Source organism: Aricia agestis, chromosome 13 (genome assembly GCF_905147365.1).
Source record: "Aricia agestis chromosome 13, ilAriAges1.1, whole genome shotgun sequence".
Classification (NCBI taxonomy): Eukaryota; Metazoa; Arthropoda; class Insecta; order Lepidoptera; family Lycaenidae; genus Aricia; species Aricia agestis.
The window spans coordinates 3,288,358-3,311,687 of record NC_056418.1 but is presented as its reverse complement, the minus strand read 5'-3'; the positions used below and the strand labels follow the sequence as shown (position 1 = coordinate 3,311,687).

Sequence of the window (23,330 nt, the reverse complement as noted above, 5' to 3'; positions counted from 1 at the left end):
TACACGTATTTTTTCTTTTATATCACTCAGTAGGTACGTATTTTTTCTTTTAGAAAAGCTTCCGAAAGTTTTTCTAAGAAAACACCACAATTAATTGGCTAGACTAGACACCGGCGCGTGCCGCGGCCTGGCCTCCCGCACCACCCCCCGCGTCAACCCCATTCTACACACCGCCGCGAAGTGACTGTTCTGCAACGATTTTACGTGGGATAAATTAATATGTTATTGTAAAAAATTAACACTCTCTTTTTTGGTTAAACGGACTCTCCTAATGATACCTAAGCCCTAAAAATTTGGCCTGTAGGTTTAATTGCACCCTGTATAACTCGTACTTTTGACAATTGGTCGCCACTTAAAATATTTATCTTTAGGCTCGATTTATATGCGTCCGCGCGAACGAGCGGTTTGGCCGCTACACCGAGATAGATGGCAAGCAATAATAATAATTGTTTGTAAACAGAGCCGCGACCGCGCCGCTATTTAAATAAGTCGTTGCATACAATTGCTTGTGATCTCATTTTGTAACGGCCAAACCGCTCATTAGCGGGGACGCATACATATAAATCCAGACTTTTGAAATAAAATATTTTAACTATCATAATTTATGCAATCATTTGTCCTGTCACATTGGAAAAAGCCTTTGATGGAAAAAGACAAATCATTGTATAAAGTTTCTATTCTGTCATTATTTTTATTTATAAATTCTTAATTATACTTGTTTGCCCAAACATTAGTTGCCAATACATTTAAGTACCTACTTAAGCTTAGTCCTAATAGAGATAAAATATAGGTAGTATAGAACAAGCGTACATAGAATTATAGTTTACCGCAATACTAGTTTAGTTAATTCATAAAAAGATTCATCACAAGTACGTTACGTAATACAAAATCAATTGTGTGTATTTAGAGAAAAAAAAACTTTGAAAACTATATTATCGAAAAGAATCTACGGCAAGGTAAAATACTCGGGTTCACTGCACAGCTGTCTCACAAGAGCAGTACTATTATATATTCTGTGACAAGAGTAAGTTTTAAAATTGGGGCCGATGGAGCAACCAATCCAACATTGCCTCGATGGTTGGCCAAGCTAACCACTTCCAACTGGTGAGCCGACCACTTCCAACTAGTATCCACTATCCATACTAATATTATTATAATTGTAAAAGTATGTCTATCTGCCTGTCTATCCACGCCTAAACCTTATCTGTAGTGGAAATTTGGTATGGCACACGAGGTCGAGTGGTTGGCGCCAGGCAAATCGAAGCATCTGTTATTCTTAGTAAAGCAAAGAAGCTGAGTGACATTATTATTTGTCATGGCCTCAACGTTTTTGACCTGTTTTTTTTTTCTAGATATTTCTAAGCATTTGATTTTGTGAAAACGTGTGTACGTACCTATACAAAACTAAATGGTAGTTTTCAAGCATATACAACGAACACTTAACTTACCTAGCTTTCTATTGTTTTTAGTAAATCATAAGATTAATGAACAAAATAATATTATGTACTCTTAAAACACGATCAGTTGGAGCAAGAAGTTCCCTTACTATTATTTGGATCAAGAATTCAAGAACAAAATAAAAAAACGTATGGCACTATACCTATCTTGCTCTCGGTCTTTACCTAGGTACTTTTGTCCTGCAAGCTTAGCATGGCTAATTGGTCATCAGTCATCACACAGCCCACCCTACAGTTTCGTGACCCTATTGGTCCAACATGGTCCAACGTGCCGCATTAGAATAGACTAGAATGGCAGATTGACAAAGGAAATCTGTAATTTTGTCCTTATTTTACATTGTTTCCATCCTTTTTCCGTTCTTTTGTGGTCATGCTAAGCCTGCTAAATAGATTTGGTCTTCTTAAGCGCTTTTGTCCTGGACAGACTCCGTCTTGGTCTTCAGCGCTATTTCGTCTCGGGTTGTGGACAGAGTCCTGGAGCAGACAGTCTGACTCCGGGATATGTTTGCGCCATCTCGCATCTGCTTGTATCTGAAAAATAATTACAAAATATTTATTATTTTAATTTGAAACGGTTACCAAGTATCAAATTTTTATTTAAATTGAAATATGTTTAGGAATTTTTTAAAAATATAGGCTTGGAATATTAGCAAGAATGCTTGCAGCCTGCTAAAAATAGCTGAGCAAACCCTTTTGTATGTTACTTTTATAATCATCTACCTATCTATAATAAATAGAATACTTATATTAAAGTGAAACAACTTATTACAAAAAAATAGATCCCATTACTTTGTTTTAACTTTTAACTGAAATTCAAATTACTTCAATTGTTTGACTTCTACTATCTGCAAGTTGATAAATTCAAAAGTATATTTTGTCGAATACGTTAAGTATTAAGTACTTATTTGACTAAAACAAACCATAATATTATTTTTGTTACCAAAAACTTGTTATTCACAAATTGTTAATCACAAAAAGATGCTAGAAGAATTTCGAAAATTAGCCGATTTCAGTTTTATTCTAATTTTAATACAAATTGTAAGCAAACCAGCTTTATTAAGAGAAACATTTTTTTCACAAAGCTAGGTTTTAAAATTTTGCTGACACAAATTATAAACTCCCAAAATGAAAAAAAACATTTTTAGTGAATAGAACATAACATCTACTAATTCTGTAATACTTACTTAAGCTAACCATAAAGTTAAAACGTATTGAACACACAAAGCAAACATGAGTTAAAATTGCCACTTTAAGTAGTTTGATCACAAAAGAACGTCTTCATGTGCAATCTTAGAAGTGTCAATAGTTTAAATCGCAATGTACCATCGAGGAAATTGATTCCTAGGCAGTTGACAGACCAACGTCATTTGGTCGGTTCATGTCAATTCAATGTTAATTGTGATCAGCGGGGCTAAAATGGTCGCTTTGAAGAATCATAATATAATGAATCATGTTATGATTCATTCTTTTTAAAATCGCAAAATGCAAGTCTGCTTGCAATTCATATCTAGTAATTCGTACCAATTTGACATTTGTCTGTCAGTTTGACAGTTTTGACAATTCATTTGCTGAATTGATTGAGTGGAATTGCTAAATGTGACCATTTTAGCCCCGCTGTTGACTGTTGACTGGGTTTGACGTAAAGCCAACGCGTAATTGACATGAACCGATCAAATGACGTTCATTTGGTCGGTTCATGTCAATTCAATGTTAATTGTGATCAGCGGGGCTAAAATGATCGCTTTGAAGAATCATAATATAATGAATCATGTTATGATTCATTCTTTTTAAAATCGCAAAATGCAAGTCTGCTTGCAATTCATATCTAGTAATTCGTACTAATTTGACATTTGTCAGTTTGACAGTTTTGACAATTCATTTGCTGAATTGATTGAGTGGAATTGCTAAATGTGACCATTTTAGCCCCGCTGTTGACTGTTGACTGGGTTTGATCTAACGCGACCAGAATGGCTGAGCTGAGCTTGGGCCAATTTTGACATCACACAATATGTATGTATTGTGTTTTACATGTGTTGTGTGGTGACAAAATAAAAATGTTCTTATTCTTAACGCGACCAATCTACGTAGGTCCCCCATCTGCCTAGGAATCAACTTCTCTAATAGTACATAAAATCGCACCTTATAATTTTTAGTATATGCATGGATAAAGACGTATTCAATTAATGGATCAAACTACTTGACTGGGTCTAGAATTACTAGGTACTACACTACATTACTGTTAGGTATAAGGTGCATCAAGTTTTGTTTCTACAAACATGCTCTAAGTACCACCAAACCGAACCAGTGCGTCCATTTTAACCCGTATTAGTTCAGATCCTCTGTTGTTATTTACATAAAATGCAGCTCAACCGTAAACACACCTGATTCATTTTTACTTCTTTCTCCTAACTTTTTTGTATTTTGAGCTATTTGATGATTTGATTATTAGTATTCTTCTTCAGCATTTGGGATTTATTGGGTTTGAATTATTACAGAATCACTGTTTTGTTATTTTTCTTCTATTAGGCTCTCTTACTTTTGTCTTCAGTCATTATTAGTATTATATTTGGTACCTTCATGGTTTTATTATTACATTCTAAATACATCTACTTGATTTTCATCTTGTGGAATGTTTATTTTTTATATTTACTTAAAACTACAACAGACTTTGCCGACTTCTCACACATTTGTCGTGGCTACTTTAGCACTCCCGTTATCGTTGCAGAAAGTTCTTATAGTTTCGTTACTGTCTCTTTGTTTGCATGTTGCAAGACTCAGTCTATTGTTGGAGACACTTCGAGAAATATTTTCAACTTCATCCTTTTGGGGATTGAAGAGATCCTTTACCCTGGATTTTGGATTGTAAATCGTATTACTTTGGGTAAATACAATATTGAATACTTGAATTAGCCAGTAGTAGATTTAACATTCTTTTGCAATTGAATCAGGGATCGAATTATTGCTTAGGCTCCTAATGAACAAGATGTGCTTTACGTAAATATGAAAGTTAATAAACAAATTGATTTCAAAATTATTTTCAGTTTAGTTAACGTCGGTCCATGTTTAATTAAAACACAAATGATAAAGAATTAAATACATACACACAAATTCTAACATTGGACCTCTACGTTTAACACATATCATTCGTATCTTGTTTCTGAGATAATATTATTTATAGATTTAACGCAAATTAACCAATAGCTTTGTCCACACTGTGCCTTTTTTTGTTCATAAAGGGCATGCGTTATAGCGCAAAACATTGCACTGCCTCACGTGCAATGTCCGCGACGCTATGACACTTTTCTTTCAAACGCGGGTGGATTTTGAAGCATTCAATTATTGAATATGCCAAACGAAAGTTGAATAAAAAGATGATGACGAATATTGAAGATGAACTTGCATAGTGTGGACATAGCTAATCGAAAGCACTGTGCAATAATTACTAAGCTGTCAATTATAATTTATCACAGAAACCAGACAATGATATTACAAAATTGATATGAATAATGAATAAAGTAAAATATTACCTTTTTTTTAGCAAGTAGAATATCTTTTTCTTGCAAACAAATATGATGAAGATGTTAAGGCCAATGAGAACGTTGTAGGCGTCAGTGATGTGCCAGATGTATACAGCGTCAGGATACAAAGCACTGAAGACCTCTAACAGCCAGTTGATGCCCATAATAACAAACAATTTCACGTATAGCAGCAGTCTGTAATATAATTTGCAACGTCTGGATATAGATGAAATAAATGTCAATGGTTTATTCCAATTTATAGAAAGGAATCCAAAAACTTAAACAATAATGTAGAGGGGTAGCTAAACTGTAAAAAATAAAGCTTTAGAAAAGGAAAACAAATGTAAAATGACGTAGCACATAAAACTACTTTCATAGAGTATTGTAGAAGTTATTTTATAAGATAAGACAAGCAACAAATTAATCAAGGACAAAAGAGAAAATAAATTGAATCATTACAATAATAGAACAAAATTTTACAAAAATTAAAAAAAAAATCAAGTACATTTTACTCACCTTTGTTTTTCTTTACTTTGGTTCACGGTTGTCGCACTTTCTTTAGATTTGAGTACAGAAGTCTCTTTCTTGATTTCTGTTATCTTCTTCGCAGTCAAAATGAAAAATATCATATTGGCAACACAAAGTATTACCATCGGAAGATATAGGTACAGCAATCTGCTTTTCCCTGAAAAACAAAAGGAGTAATTTATTTTTTGTAGTAGGCATACTTCAAGCAAGTTTCCACTTAACGGACTTAACGGACGTTGTTCGTAGAGTCCACATCCTGAGGATGCTCCGGTGTTGGGGCGAAACGCACGTCGAGGTTTTAAACCTGCATGGTGTTGAGGGGCCTTGCACGGATTTGCCAACATTATTGCTTGTGTGGTGGTGGTGTTTGCAAGTTCTTGCATGCGAGTGTAGGCATACTTCAATTTTTTTCTTTTTAATAATACATTTTACATTATGTTTTTAGATAAGACTCTTCGAAATGGTTTCTGGACAGATTTTTTTTATATTCTGCTGTCCTCAGATCTATATTAACTTCGGTAGAGCAACTCACAAAACAAAAATAAAAAATTATCTATTGTTCTTTTACAACTCTATGTGTGTGTACTATGTGCATTGTGCAATATTTCATAAACTCACCATACAGAAAGCATCCTTGATGTCTCAGTAACGGTAGGAAGGGGTTGGGTGGGAGTCCTGAGAACTCCAGAGATATCAGCAGGATCGTCAATATCGTTGGCATGCTGAAAGCGTAGATGGTGTAGACGCTGAATTTTCGTCGGATCGACATCTTCTCCGTTGTCATCCCACGGTTGCCGCTGGAAAATATAAGCCAAAATGTCATAAAACGCTACTTTTAGGTCTTAAAAATATTACTTAATACTTTAAAGATCATAGTCATTATGTAGCACGTAGTTCGTACTTGAGAGAACCTCATTTCATAAGAAATGAAATGTGTGCTAACCCGACTTATAGTAACTTTGATATCATTGTTTGTGGCTTGTGGTTATCATTGTTTTTATTCAAAGACAATCAATACTGGTGATATTATGCGCAGTATTTTTTCCCAAAGCCAAAAATCTTCATAGGTTTAAATTACTGGCTTCGTAACAATAACTTAAAAATAATGTCTTTCCGACTACGCAACGCTTTGTGTATTTTATTGTCTGACGAAAAAAGAGAAGAGTTATAATTTTAACGTGTCTGTTGGTCAGTCACTTTATAATTATTACACTAACATTATTATAGGCCATAAACTTAAACTCAGGTAAAGTCCGTTTGCAAACTCTTACAATCAGGCTATTCGTTTGCTCGTAAGCTCAAATTACCTGAACGTCCACCAGATGTCGAAGCTCATGACGTTGAGCCAGAAGAAAGCGGCCAGAAGAGAGAAGTAGATGATGATTGCTGAAATTATAAAAAATAACAATTTAGTACAGATTTACTAATGGAGTAATAAAAGCTATGTTATGCTAAGTGCTCACATACGGTTTTGCTCGATCGAGCAAGAACGTCGAGCGAACCCGCGGCTCGGGCTTTCGTCCACACATTCAGCATTGCTCGATAGTTTTATTCTAAAGACCCCTCGTCTGCCGACCACCAGGCAGACGACCGCTGGTGGAGTTGCGGTCGCGGTGTCGTACTCGTGGCTCCGTCGTCGGAAAGAGGGCGCACCATGTCAGTTCATGTCAATTCAATGTTAATTGCGCTGACCTCCATTATACAAGTACGCTGGACTTACGATACCCTTTGAAATGACTGCTGGTTTTTGTGCCTATTTGAAGCGGAATCAACGCCCCCAATGCTGGGGAAGAGAACTAAATTTGACGTAAAAATGACGTTTGAAAGTCGCCATATTGGCGCTGATAGCAGTAGTGGGAGTACTTGGAACTAATACTAGTGATGACAACCAATAACGATTAAGCGGCCATTTGCAAGTTACGTCAGATTTAGTTGTCTTCCCCCGCATTGGGGGCGCTGATTCCGCTTCAAACAGGCACAAAAAGCAGGTGGGTATCATAAGTCCAGCGTACTTGTGTATTTGTATAATGGAGGTCAGTTAATTGTGATCTGTGGGCAGGGTTTGACGCAACGCGACCAAACTACGTAGGTCCCCCATATGCCTAGGAATCACCTTTTCAGATAGTACATGTGTACAATAAACATTGTACAACAAAAATGTATTTGTTATGAAACTTCGTTCTTTATTGAATTTAAAATCGACAGAGCATTATGAAACATTCTTGGAAATGTACCAAATTATTAAATGTGCGTAAACAATCGTGAAAATGATTTATTATTTATTTTGAAACAGACTTCATTAATGTTTATTAAGAAATGAGTTACAAATGAGGTCAGTTAACGTCTGGTTTATAAAAAGAAAAGTGCTCCGACAAAATCCGTAAAATGTGATTTTTAATACGTGTAATGCTCAAGTAAACCTTAAGGAATAATTTCTTGACTAAAATAAAAAACCTTAAAATTTTAAACTAATGTCAATTATATTAGATAATTAAATTTAGGAAAAAATAAAAAAAAATAACTTAGACACTGAGTTAAAAGTATGCGTAGTACTTATAACTCAGTGACCTTAGATATATTTTTATTTAGTTTTGTAATTTATTTCTTGTAATAATAATATGAAAGTTGAAAAACACATCATATTACAAGATTCTAATTGTGTTTTAAACAAACAAGTATTGCAGTCATAAAAAACCTTGAAAAACTACTTAAAAAACAAGAATTTCCAGAAACGATTTAAAAATAAACCACTTTAAAACCCTTAACACAGTACAGTCTGATTTTATTAGCGCAATACTTTGCAAAGAACATTTTCCATTGTAGACACAAATATTATTATCTGCACATAATATAAAACAAAGTTCTTTGTTGTAAGAATTACCTATAATAATAATTTATACAGATGTAATAACTGATTTGTTATCGCCAGGGCTGCGAAAAGCAACAGACCAGTCAAAGATTAAAATATTTTTATTGTAGCCATTAATTTATAGCCCATATTCGATGTTACACAATTTGCTCCTATTAACTAGGGTTGTCACTAAATATAATTTTATAAATATTTAAAAACTAGTTTCATGTTATATTATTATAATTTTTAATAAAATCCCGTCTTTACTGAATTTGTGTTTCCAATTTCGCACTACATCCGATCCGACGTTCCAAACCGAAATTTTCGGACGACAGAGAGAAAAGAGGTAACTAAAGCTTGATTTAGTTTGAGTGCATAATTAATATTATACACATATTTCTACGTTTACTCTATACCTTTTTTCACCGTTTTGGATCGTATTCGGATCGGACGTAGTGTGAAACCGCTCCAAAACTTTGAGTGTCAGTGTGATCTCTTTATTATTTTTTATTTCATAAAATAATACGAAGCAATATTGTTATTCAGAGATTAAACATATTTAAATTTAGACATTATAACCTGCTTTTGGAATATTCATTAGCTAATTTTATAATGATGTGGTTGTTCAATATGAATTCAAAGTATTGACGTCGTGGGTTTTTGTAGATATGCTTATATCAAATTTCATCAAAACCATAGTAATATAATAATTAAAATATTTTATAATTTTGTAAATGTGTTTTATTATAATTATAACAGTCGTTTACATATTGGGTTTTTAACTGCGTATTTTTTGCGTTTGGGTTTTTTGTTGCTCGAGATAGACTTGTGACAGCCCTAATTATATAACGATGACAGTGTAACAGTTGGCATCCGTAAATTATTGTTGCTTAGATCATGGGGAATTCTGTTCTAACACTTGTTGGGAATTTGGGCGACAGACAGACTTAAGCTCCAGCCTCCAACTAAAACAGTAAAAGGAATAATCTTGGAAGTACACTATCTTGCCACTTTGATAACATGAATCGATTTTGATATTATGATTTTGTCTGGTTTTGTTTAGTCTTTATAATATTATGAAACTAGATAACGTCCGCAACTCTGTTGTGCCAAATTTTGTTTGTCTAACGGGAACCGTACATTTTTCTAAATCAAAAGTATTCTGTGACCTTTGACGGGACTCTAAGGATTTTCATACCAAATTACAGCAAAATCGGTCCAGCGGTTCGGGCGTGAAGAGATAACAGACAGACAGACGGATGAGGTGTACGTATCTTGCCAATTTAATAACATGAATCAATTTTGATATGCTTGTGTCTGGTTTGCATTCACGTCATCCTTGCGAATAAGGATGAGAGCTTTACTCACAATTTAACATTTCTAACAAAACAGGCTTTCTTATTACTTAGAATACTACTGTCTCTTAAGTCTTAAGTTATTAAGTAATTGGCGTCCAAAGTCAATGACCAATCAACATTTAAAGTAGCTGAGACTTGAGAGTCACGTAAAGACAATTATTTTGCAATTAACTATAGATTAACAGATGGTTTTTTGAATTAAGTCATTAGTACCAGTAACATTTTTTACATAAAATCTTATTAGCAACTCTTGTTGTAACACGGTTTTGGCGTTTGTTTAATTATAATATATTATGTTTTGAAACTTGAAATATTTTTTGGAGAAAACTTCTTAAGCGGCGATAAACACTTTTTGGTACCGTTAAAATATTAAACTCGCGTCAGGGTCCAGGACCTGATCGAAAATTCGTAAGACGAAGGGACAGTAGATGGGACTGGAACAGTTGATCGGAACGGTGCCTTAGGGTCCCCGCAGACTTACAATTTAAAGTTTGCTGACTATCGTACAAACCACAGAAATAGATCAAGATAGAAGCGCCATACGTTTGTGTTCATACAAATTGGAGCGACATGGCGCTTCTATCTTGATCTATTTCTGTGGTTTGTACGATAGTCGGCCAACTTTAAATGGTAAGTCTGCGGTGACACTTAATATCCATGGAATTTATGCGCCAATAATAACTTATCTTGAAATGCGAATGGTTTGCACATAACGTACATTAATAGCTGTATTAACCGGTTGATATAGCATGAATAAATTATGCTATCAGTAGCATCGCATTATCGGATTTATCACTCTGACAATAAGGTCCATAGCATCTGGACGAACTGTAGTTTAATAAGTTATCTATGAAATCAACTCCTGACAATTTTATATTATGCCATTTATTATATTGCCATATCCTGACTCAATACTTTTTACGATTACGATTATTACGATTAAGGTAGGTCATAATATGTATTCTGTGGAAAGTGTGCTTATACAATTATTACAGGCTGTAACAAAACAAAATGATATTACAGATAGACCGACAAACAGACACTTTTGCATATAATTATAATATTAGTATGAACAGCCTTTGTGACGGTTATACGGTAAATCATAATATATATATATATATATATATATATATATATATATATATATATATATATATATATATATATATATATATATATATATATATATATATATATATATAAAACTCAAAGGTGACTGACTGGCCCAAACCACTGGACCGATCAGGCTGAAATTTGGCATGCAGATAAATATTATGATGTAGGCATCCGTTAAGAAAGGATTTTGATCAATTCTACCTCCAAGGGGTTAAAATAGGGGATGAAAGTTTGTATATTATAATACTTCTTAACGCGAGCGAAGCCGCGGGCAAAAGCTCGTATAATATAAGACTACAAAAACATAATAATATGAGTTTTTTGGCCGCGTCTGATACGCCTACATCTTTGACTCACTATTTGTTAATTGTCAATTAGCAGCCGTTAATTAGAGTATCGATTGATGACGTCATAGCTAATAAGTACCAATGTGCCAAGACGCCACAGTTCATATTATTTAGAAAAGGGTTTCTCAATTTAATGTGGAGGCGTCAATTTAATGCCCGTCGCCAATTTAAGATGTCAATTTAAATCAAAACGCCCCAATCCTGAATCCCATTTTTGAAGTATCTGAGCTATCCAGTATCCATACTAATATTGTAAATGCGAAAGTGTGTCTGTCTGTCTGTTAATTCTTGACCAACGCGGGAATCGAACCCACGACCTCCGAGTCAGGAGCCGCGCTCTATACCATTAGACCACGGAGGAATTTGGTATGGAGATACTTTGAGTCCCTGGAAAGGGCATATTTTTTTTTATGAAATAATGGGGGCAAACGAGCAAACGGGTCACCTGATGGAAAGCAACTTCCGTCGCCCATGGACACTCGCAGCATCAGAAGAGCTGCAGGTGCGTTGCCGGCCTTTTAAGAAGGAATAGGGTAATAGGGGAGGATAGGGATAGAAAGGGAAGGGAATAGGGGAGGATAGGGAACGGAATTGAGCCTCCGGTAAACTCACTCACTAGGCGTAACACAGCGCAAGCGCTGTATCACGCCGGTTTTCTGTGAAAACGTGGTATTTCTCCGGTCGAGCCGGCCCATTCGTGCCGAAGCATGGCTCTCCCACGTATATATAATACTTTTTATCCCGTAATATGTACGGTTCCCGCGCGATAAACGAAATTTTGACCCTAGGGAGTTGCGGGCTTTCTATAATATTATATGCAGAGTTCATGAAATCGGACACGTATAATAGAGCCAAAAATGTTCTGACTTCAAATCTGATAAGCGTAATAAATCCTTAAATGTGTCTTGCGCCAGTGCACAAAGATTATACATCTCAATGTCAAGACACTTAATAACACTTAATAATGGGAAATTATATTAATAACACATTGATATTGTTATTCTAGAATCTAGAGTTTATGATTGGCACTGAACTGCACCTCCAATTCCACAGGTATATCAGGCATGGTGATGGTGCTCTTTATTATAAAAACGGTAAAGCTAGCTGCTAGTGCATAGCATTTTTACCAACTTAAGCAATTTTAATTCACAAACATCGTCGCACGAACACAAGCACCGTGCCGAAGACTGGCAACGTTGTACCGGTCGGAGGTGTTAGTTTTTTTGTTACGGAATTTCTTGATTCGGTCACCGCGATCGAAGCCATAGTGGTCAAGGTCTCCCTTGGTCCTACGAATTTACGATCAAGTCACAACTCACAATATGTCCAGCAGCTCTACCATGAGTTTAAAGCTATAGTATTTATCGATACTCGATACGGACTACGTAAATATTTAGTATGGCAAATTTTACAGCGCCTCTAGCGGTCACTTGCGGAACTAAAATCGCCATACTAAATATTTACGTAGTCGGTATCGAGTAGAGCTGCTGATGCGAGTTTAATAGTTTTCAACCATCCCAAAAAGCGCACATCACCGATAAAGAAGTTTTTAATAAAAAATTGAGTACTGCGTATTTACTCTTCGGAATTTTCTTGATCATTTACAAGAATCACGTATATTCTAAGCAGGACCATGAATAATCAACAGCATACTAATGAAAAATCAATCCGTCCCGAGACAATTTGCATAATTCCATTTAGATCAATTAATGGACGAAATCGCAAATTGTTCAACAAACAAGAATGTAAACGAAGTAGGAAAATAGGGAAATATGATACGACCAAAATCCGGTAATGTTAAATGTTTTTTATAAAATCCATATCTATACTAATATTATAATTCTGAAGAGTTTGTTTGTTTGTTTGTTTGAACTACTGGTCCGATTTAAAAAAATATTTCAGTGTTAGATAACCCATTTATCGAGAAAGGGTATAGGCTACATTTTATCACACTAATACTAATAGGAGCTAAGAAATAGAGGAAAACGTGGAAAAAAACGGAGGGTAATTATTTGAAATGGCTTATTTGAATGCGCTTATCTCAAGAACTTTTGGTCCGATTTGAAAAATTATTTCAGTGTTAGATAGCCCATTTATTGAGAAAGGCTATAGGCTATATTTTATCACGCTAAGACCAATAGGAGCTAAGAAATAGAGGAAATCGTGGAAAAAACGGGGGAAATTATTTGAAAGAGCTTATCTCAACAACTACTGAAGCAAATTTTTCTGTTATTTGACACAGATAAGAAGTAGACCACGTGAAGGATCATAGGCTATTTTTTGCGGACTAATTTATCTGTGAAATATCTAATTTACGCGGGCAAAGCCGCGCGGAACGTCTCGTTAAAAATAAAATTGTTGCACGGTGCCGGCCGAACTGAAAACGAATAATAAGGTATATTATATCTCCTAAGACGCAAAGGTAGTATACTCTTCTTATACTCCAGACATTTTTTTATCCATCTATTCCAATTCCCACCAAACGTGCAGATGCTGCTATAATAGGTTCACAGTTTAATTATTATTTTTAACAAAAAATTAAAACTGACTTCCTTAGGTAAAAACAATAATAATATGAACTACAACGTATTACATAACTCTTACTCTATAATAGTGCCTTTTTCAGAATTCGTCTAAATCTCAACTATTTCTGTACATACTACAGTCTTCATTATTTGAAGTCGGTACCAGCTAATTTTATCGTGAGTTCAGTCAATGTCAGAATATCTGAAGCTTTTGGGACTGATACCGACTTCAAAGTAATGAAGACTGTATGACTGTAAGTATGTACAGATATAGTTATTATATAGATTATATAATAACTATTTCTGTACATATATATATATATATATATATATATATATATATAGATTTAGACGAATTCTGAAAAAGGCACTATTATAGAGTAAGAGTTATGTAATACTTATGTACTCAAAATAGGTATTATTATTTATTTAAACTTATAAAGATAATTTTACTAACATAATTTATAAGCCTTTACTAACAAATGAGTCTATGTAACTTGATTTAATAAACTATTTCATTTCATTTCATTTCATTTCAATACGTTTTAGTTCATATTATTATTGTTTTTACCTAAGGAAGTCGGTTTTAATTTTTTGTTAAAAATAATAATTTCACTCTTTTTAGTTATCTACAAGATAAGGCTTTATGCGTAAATAACCACTACGAATGTTAACTATTCACATTATGTTACTGTAAGCGAAATTGTGGTAAATGCTAATTGCAGTTATCTAAGCGATGCTGCAATTGAAAAACTTTTATCTTTAAAGGTTCAGGAGTTCTGTTCAGTGCCTTTGGACCAAGAGACACCTTCGTATGAACTTTCTCTTATTCGTAACATATTATGTTTAAGTTACTAGAAACAACATTTTAACCACTATGAGTCTTTTGATAAATTTCAAGGATTTCCCTCGATTGCTCATAGATCCCATCATCAGCTCACCACTTTCGTAATTATTATACAAAATCAAGATTATATCCTATACAACAACACAAGAATTTAAAAAATCGGTCCACAAACAGCGAAATAATCATCAAAAACATCTGCTTCGATGCAAAATATCACAAAAAGCATCAATAATTGGGTCATAATGGCATGGCATAATTATGATTTTGATGATGATAATAAAATAAATTGATGTGTTGGCTTATGCTTTCAGTTGTTTAAACAACGCCGAAATCCCCGAACCTGTATCTATAAGGATTGAAAAGTTCTGTTGGGTACCTTCGGATCCAGGGTATAACCTGGTGCGAAATCTTACTTTTTGGTAGCATTTACCTCGAATGCTTCAGAAAAAATTAAAATCACTATAATATGTTTCCATACAAATTTCAAGGAGTCCCCTCGATTCCTCCAGGATCCCATCATCATTTTCGTGAACATGGTACCAAATTCAAGTTAAACCCTATACAACACAAAAAGAATTTTGAAAATCGGATCACAAACGGCTGAGTTATCGTTGAACATACATAAAAAAAAGAAACATACAGCCGAACGTATAACTTCCTCCTTTTTGGAAGTCGGTAAGAAGGGGAGAAGCCAAAGTGTTTGTTTTGAATTTTCTCCTAAAGAATTAAAATTCACTTCAAAAATACTGTTTTCAACGTAGTGGAAAATTTACAATTTAGACACTATAACGTCAGTACGCACTTTATATCAGTTGTTATTTGTTAATGAGTAAGATCGGTGACCTTTGCACCTACAGGCGTGTTTTGACGTACCCCTCCGTAACCTTTGCGACTCCGAAGGTTGGCACATAAATTTCGCGAGCAAACAGGTTACTGACTCCAAGGGACAGGACTCGCGACGAATAAGTACGACGTAAGCATACATTATAAGCAAACAACATGCAGAAACAACAGAAAATAGAAATACTTTTTGGCGTTGAAATTTTTGAAGTGAAAGTCTGTTTAGCCGCGTTTTGCCCTTTTTTGTATGAGCAAAAAATAAAAAATAAACTCTCATAAAAATTCAGGACACGTGGCATGATCGAAAAATAAGATGTTGGCAGATTTGATGGGACACAAAAAAAATGTCCACAGCCGAACAATCTCCTTTTTGGAAGTCGGTTAAAAAGAGGAAGTCATGTACCCACTTACTACCGGCCTCCTGCTTATGCTATCTACATTCTACACTATTCCCGCTACTGTAGCCTTAGCACGGCCACCGGTAGAAATGCGAAAGTATGGACAAACTGTGGACATAAACTAAGGGTGCCGTTCCGATCTTTACCGTACCGCGTCTACGCCATATCTAGGCTCCGAGGTGTGGCTTCCATATTTCTTTAAATAATAGTGTCCAAGAATGTGCGTAGACTTTTTCAATTCTTTCCGACGCACGGACCTAAGCAAACTTGGAAACTGCATTTACTACACAAGAGTTTCACAGAAAATTTACAGAGTCTATATCTTGTACAACTTAGGGTTGCTTATGCGCGTAATAAATATCACGAGCCGCGCCGAGTGGAGCCGTTTTACTACGAGCGAGCATTTAAGCCAACGGGTGAGTCCGCACTACCCGTTCTCACGGCGCGCGTAATATCACGAGCTGCTTGAGCCGCGCCTTTGAAGTTACCGACTTCCATCGAATCGGACGCGCAGCTCGAGCCAGCCCCCGTCCCCTCGAGCCACTACCTTCACACGGTGCGTGGCTCGAGTGGGCGCGCGCGGCTCGTGAAATTACGCGCCGTGAGAAGCCAGCATTATAGACGTACGGCACTTGTCGACGGCAAGTGGCAACTGTCGATACTTATCCATGACAGTCGATAATTAGTGCCGTTCGTCTCTAATGGCCATTCCCAATAGAATAGAATATTTGATCTATCTCTGGTTTTGCCCTACTAGAGATAGGAATATCTCACATTAGACATTAGAGACATATATTTTACGTCAATTCAATGTTAGCTGCGGTCGGTTGCCTGTCAAACCAGAGATAGATTGAATATTGGGAACGGCTGTAAGCCTCTCGTAACTCGTAAGCCACTGGATGGGTAGTACTAGACAGGAGGCGTTAAAAGTATGACTAAGTACCATTAAAAGGCTTTTTAATGTTTATAGTCATGTTTATGAGTATTAGCGCGTATGACCAACGCGAACGGGGTCACAGCCGCGACGTGCTAATTACGACATGAAAGTACTATTTCTTGGATCTCCAGACACACCCGTTAACATTCAGACGGGGCGTGGCGTTCGGTGTTAAAAATATTTGTTAACATACACCCTGGGGAAATCGTTTGTAAAGTTTTCGTAACATAACTTCATTGAAGTAATTGGACAATTATATACCAGCAGCAATGGTATTTACCACAGACCGGGTATTATTTTCAAAGCAATCGGCGATTTCATTCTAGCAACGAAATCTGTGAAGTTAATACGTAAAAAATTTCAGAAGTCTAGCTAAACGGTTCTTGAGCTACCGCCTGGAGACAGACAGACGGACAGACATCGAAGTCTTAGTAATAGGGTCCCGTTTTTACCCTTTGGGTACGGAACCCTAAAAAGTCGTGATAGTTACACATAATATGACTCACAAATCGAACGGTTGAACTGAATTACTTATTTGAATACGGAACCCTAAAAACGCACCTTAGGAATTCGTATGTAGAATAATTATTTTTCCCATTCCTGCGTACTAAAAAGTGTTTAATAGCGGGTTTACATTATCCAATCCAGTGATCCAATCCAGCGCTGGATTGCTGGAATAATGTAAACGGGCACTGGAATGTACTGGAATGCAGTTTTGTGCATTAGGATCTAACTGCTGAAATACAGCAAGCGTTGTTAGGAACAATAATTCAAAAGAAGCTTGTAAAGAAAAATGCGTGTGGCACTCGGGGCTGCCGCGGTAAAGCTGCTGCATAGCATTTTTTATCAAATGATACAATTATAATTCGCAATTGTCTAGTAGGACGCACACAAACACCGTGTTGGAGTCGGGCGAACTGAAACTACGTTACACTAATGTTAGGTGTTTTTCGTTACGGAATATCTTTTTTTTTTTTAATGAAAAAAGGGGGCAATCGAGCAAACGGGTCACCTGATGGAAAGCAACTTCCGTAGCCCATGGAAACTCGCAGCATCAGAAGAGCTGCAGGTGCGTTTGCCGGCCTTTTAAGAGGGGAATAGGGTAATAGGGGAGGGTAGGGATGGGAAGGGAAGGGAATAGGGAAGGGTGGAGAAGGGAATAGGGTAGGGGATTGGGCCTCCGGTAAACTCACTCACAGCGCTAGCGCTGTTTCACGCCGGTTTTCTGTGAGAACGTGGTATTTCTCCGGTCGAGCCGGCCCATTCGTGCCGAAGCATGGCTCTCCCACGCATATTTACGTATATTTTATAGATACGGTCGCCGCGCTCAAAACCCGCGATAAAAACTATGCAATGGCCGGCCGAAATACGATAAAAACCTGTAAATAACAAAACAGTTATAGCAACACTCACTCAAAGCTATGCAGCAGACGGAGCTGATGTTGTCAACAGTCAGCAGGATCTGCATAGTGCTGAGGCTGGAGAACCCGACCAGGAGGCAGAGGAGGTAAGCCATCAGCACCCTGCCGTGCAGGTTACGGAGCTCCGGCAACCAGGCGTATACCGCAACAGTGGCCAGGATGAACACACAGGAGATTATCATGCCTGGAACAGATAACGTTATTTTTTACTCTAGACCAAAATACAGAAATTAATTTTAATTTAAATCTTTTATATAATATTTTTTATATTATATTATATATATATATATATATATATATATATATATATATATATATATATATATATATATATATATATATATATATATATAATATAAAAAATATTATATAAAAGATTTAAATTTAAATCCAGAATTTATGTAACTTAAGCAGTATAGGCATTGGCCTATGGGCGGCAGCGTCCTACGGTGTCCTAGGGGAGGGCGGCAGAGTTCGTACTTAGGCAAAATTAATGTGGCCTATAACTCTTAAAAAATAGAAATCCGGCCCTGCCAACAGAGGGTGTTCATTTTTATAAGTTTGACGTGCCTGCCTGTGTGTGAGTGTATCATGGCATCATAGCATCTAAACGGGTGAACCGAATTTGACCAATTTTTAAATCTGACATGATTGAGTTCTTGTTGCTGGATAAGAGTTTATCTACACGAAAGGTTAAGCAACTTCTAGTGATGTTATCGGATTTTTAGGGTTCCGTACCCAAAGGGTAAAAACGGGACGCTATTACTAATAGACTTCGATGTCTGTCCGTCTGTCTGTCTGTGTGTCTCCAGGCTGTAAACTCAAGAACCGCCATAGCTAGACTTCTGAAATTTTCACAGATTGTGTATTTCTGTTGCCGCTATAACAGCAAATACTAAAAACGTAATTAACTGATATAATTTGAGGCTACAAATAACAGATTTTTAATAAGGATAATATAACTAGTTATTGAAACGATGAATGTTAATTTTTTATTCTGAAAACGAAAAGAAAGTATTGTGGATAAACCCCAACATCAAATACAAATGACTCAAAACGACAATATTTTTTGCATTTCTGAAAAAAGCCATATAATAATTCTTATTATGATATACCAGATCATAAGAAAAATTTGTGATCCATCATCTTACTCGCAACATTTTTGGCTTTGGCGTGCGCCATCAAAAGAAATTGAATTTGTAAACCCATCTGAGAGATTGCAATATTTGGATCAAAATATTGTGATTAAAATTTGGAATGAAAAAAAAAAAGAATATTTCAAATGGCAAAGCAATGGGCTGATCATATTCACTATAATATCTTATCATTATGTGATCATATACAATTATTATATAGGCATAGCCTGACTATATCGGCTTTTATACCGACTAAGATTAATGGCTTGGCACACAGGCAAGACAAAGATCCTCCTGTTTTTGTGACTTGATCGAATGAAATTTCATTATAATCCGTCCCTTACGTAACTAGATGACTTGCTTGGAAGTCAATCACCCAAATGATTAAGCAATTTAATGCTCAACTATATTGTGGTCAATGGTGGGTTCAATTCCAATCAAGGATGCTTGGTATAGCGGAACTATTCCGCTAGGTATATTAAGTTTATGGTCGAAACTATATTATATAGGACTTACATGCTGGCCCCACTACATAAAATTCCCGGTCCTCGCTCGCGAAGCACGTGAGCGCGTCCAACTTGAGTGTCCTCTCGCCATTCTCGTCTTGGGACACCACGGTGTCTATGCAGTATTTGTCCGGTGTCCGCAACTCCCACGGTGGGATGTGGGACGGTATCTCGATGTACAGCTTGCCATCCTGGAACAAAATGCATAATATAATGCAAACAAATATATTAGTACATGATGTTTTTGAGTGGCGGAAAAGTGTAAAATGGTTGGAGTATACAGTATCACTCCGACGATGTATGAGTTACGACATTTCTGTCGCCTAAAATACAACATTCCCAAGGATACGACAATTTCGCTGTGGGAAATGTTGTGTACTTTTATAGATACGACAATTTATTTCATACTTATTTCATAGGTATGAAAAAGTTGTTACATTTTAGACACATAATTTTAATCTTAAACCTATACTTACAACCAACGAATATAGTTGAGTTATGTGTACAGAGATAAGTAACGCCTTTTCATCTCCCTCCCGCCCCTCTATGATACCTTCGCCGGCGCTCCCTATACGCCGTTCTTAACGCCTTTTAGTTGACGCGCAAGCGTCGATTTGAGAAAACGAGTTTGTTGCTGTATTCTTAAGACTATTGTATCAATGCACGTTTATTCGTGTCATAAATGAAGCTTAATCAAGTGTAGTGAAAGCAGAGTGGGCCTTTTCTGATGGGCAGGGCAAACCATCATGGGTGCCCCGGGTTGGGGATGTGCCTCAGTTAAGCTGAAGCACCCCGGGGGTATGTGGGACTATTACCCACTAAAACCACCTGCGGTTTGTCTTCAGCCGTATACGGAGGGATGTCCTGGATATGTCTAACACAGGACTCCCTCCACGACCGGACTTCCTCCAAAATAAGGAAACGCTTTGGCAAACTGAATCATTCCCCTCGGCGCCGGGACTAGCTAAGCCGGTCAGGTTCTCATCCTGACCCGGAGCCCTGGATTAGAACAGAAGTTTGGAGGTTCACGTAACGACGCCTCCGTACTCCCATCCTACCCTTCCAGCGGAACGGAGGATGGATCATCCTCTCGCACGCAAGGACGGTTTCGCAGAAAGGGACCGCCGCCTGCTAGGCCTCATCGCTCTCGAGCATGCAGCGAACCATGCTCGAGAGCGAGAGGTCCCGCCCAAGCATCGCCAAAAATCATGGTGCTGCACGACCCAACAAACGCACACCTCGAGGATGTATTGGCAGGCTGGCGTTGGCTCCCTCCTGGCGACATTACACAAGTACGCACCGAAACATCCGTGTCCAGTGAGTACCTGTGCAAGGCGGAAGGTGAGAGGTTTCTCTTGCAGCGCCGCAAGAACTCGATGCAGAGCCTGAGCAGTACGTTAACCGTACTGGGCCTGCGCCAGGCCTCACCCCACCTCCTCAACAGCCACTGCTACCCTAGCTTTCGGACTCGCTGGAGCTCCTCCCAATGTAGGTCTTCGCCCCGTGATTTCTCTGAAACGAGTAGGTGCAACTCGGCAGAGACCATCGCAACAAGCTCCCACGCCGGGTTTTCCACCAGGGCAGTGACTGCCGCCCAGGACCCTGGCTACAAAGACCTCTCATGATTATATTCTTACGAGCGGTGAGGGAATCTGCCCAAATTGGGGCACCGTACAGGGCTATACTCCGACAGACTCCGGAGTATAGCCGCTTGCAGGCTTTGCTGGGCCCTCCTATATTAGGCAGAGACCGGCCCAGCGCTGACGCCGCCCTCACGACTTTGTTCTTTGAGTTGGGACCCAACTGTTAGAAATGTGGGCCGAAGGTCCACCTCCTGTCCAGGATGAGTCCAAGACATTTAAGCGTCGGACTCATCCTGACCTCGATCTCCCCGATAAGGAGTCCATTATCAATAGCCAGCTCTTTCGATACTTGGACGGCTTGGGATTACTAAGCGACAAACAGTACGGGTTCCGAAAGGGTCGCTCGGCTGGTGATCTCTTGGCGTACCTTACTCATCGTTGGGCTCAGGTGATTGAGTCAAAGGGAAAGACATTGGCTGTTAGTTTGACATTACAAAGGCCTTTGATCGGGTTTGGCAAAAAGCGCTGCTATCAAGCTTCCATAATATAGGCTCCCCGAGAATTTATGCAAATGGGTCACAATTTTCTTAGCAGATCAATGACATGTTACAGACCAATGGCAATTTATCGCTATGCAAATGATACTTCAGTCGATTCCCTATATACCAGCTCCCCCCTTATTTTTCTAAATGAGAAGTAAGAGAGTCGAAACGAACTTGTGTCTGAAATAGAGAATTCACAGGAGAAAGTCGCTAAATAGGATCGACGTTACTTATTCCAATTCAACCCCGCCAAGATACAAGTTTACGCGTTCACCACTAAAAAGTCACCAATAGTCATATTATATCTCCTCGTTTTCAAGCTACCTCTTTAACAATCTCCCCCAGCATTGAAATCCTTGGCGTAAACATATCGAGCGAAGTCCAGTTCCGGTGTCATCTAGAGGGTGAAGCCAAGCTAGCCTCGAAAAAGCTTGGTGTTTTTAACAGAGCGAGACAGTATTGCAGTCCGGGCTAACGTCTACAACTCTACAAGGCGCAGGTTCAGCCTTATATGAAATACTCTTCTCATCTCTGAACAGGGGCGCCAAATACCAACTACTCCCTTTGGATCGTATCCAACGAGGAGCCGCTAGAATTGTGACTGCCATAGTATTTCAAATAGGGTTGACCCCTTGGAATTACGCCGATATGTAGCTGCACTCTGATTCATCTATCGGCTGTATCACAGGGGCACTACCTGTGATACAGCCAATAGAGGAATCCTGCAACTTTTCGCCATCATTCTTCACGGTAGAAGACTGCCACTCATCATCTTAATGAGTGGCAGTCTTCCAACGTGCGTTTTTTACGTAATTTTCTGCTGCACACATGTAAAATTCCCTGTTTATTTTATTATATTATAAACAAATAACAGTAAATAGTCGTATTATTTCTTATAATATGTTATAATGACATTCTTTTAAAACAAACAATTCATTCACTTTAAGATACAGCATTCCATTTTAACAACGTCTGTCGCCGATTTTGCACTTAAACCAATAGTTGTAATGCAATTTAATTAAGTAAACAAGATACGGCGAAATGAAATTTTTAGGGGCATGTTATATTTGAGATACGACAGATTCGTCACTCAAAAAAATTGCTTTTTTAAGTTGTCTATACATTTCCTCTCAAAGATACAACATTTCTGCTGCATAAAATAGAAAAATATTTCGTCGTAACTTGTTAAAAATCAATGAAATATCAACTTTAGAATAATTTGAACAAACTCATCGTATAGGCCTCAGATTAATATAAATACGTTCCAATTTTTAACGTTCTATGTTGATAACTATAGAAGTTATGAATTTTTTAAAAAGTTTTTTGGCTCTACTGTAAAGTTGGGTTTTTCGAGATACGCCACTTCTGCTTTCACCCGTCGATGTGTTGATTTTAGTCTGAACGAACATAGCTTAATTTA

The 23,330-nt window shown here is 37.3% G+C and overlaps 1 protein-coding gene across 7 annotated transcripts in view; it reads right to left on the bottom strand.

The window, feature by feature from the left end:
* The window catches only part of LOC121733238 (G-protein coupled receptor Mth2-like), a 60,265-nt gene that overhangs the window by 80 nt on the left and 36,855 nt on the right, over nucleotides 1-23,330 (bottom strand). For 3 of the 7 annotated variants that reach the window (XR_006036528.1, XR_006036529.1, XR_006036530.1), the window contains 8 exons: nucleotides 19,796-19,976; nucleotides 18,136-18,327; nucleotides 6,811-6,889; nucleotides 6,122-6,300; nucleotides 5,492-5,660; nucleotides 4,985-5,170; nucleotides 3,839-4,305; nucleotides 1,891-1,988 (listed from right to left, as the gene is read on the bottom strand). Coding sequence is in view for 3 of the 7 variants with exons in the window: in XM_042123435.1 (XP_041979369.1) it covers nucleotides 1,859-1,988; nucleotides 4,985-5,170; nucleotides 5,492-5,660; nucleotides 6,122-6,300; nucleotides 6,811-6,889; nucleotides 18,136-18,327; nucleotides 19,796-19,976 (1,116 nt within the window). In the remaining 4 variants the exon portion in view is untranslated. Of the gene's footprint in view, nucleotides 1-499; nucleotides 1,989-3,838; nucleotides 4,306-4,366; nucleotides 4,429-4,984; nucleotides 5,171-5,491; nucleotides 5,661-6,121; nucleotides 6,301-6,810; nucleotides 6,890-18,135; nucleotides 18,328-19,795; nucleotides 19,977-23,330 lie in introns of those variants that run through there. The other 4 variants (XM_042123435.1, XM_042123437.1, XR_006036531.1 and 1 more) reach the window with 3 other exon arrangements.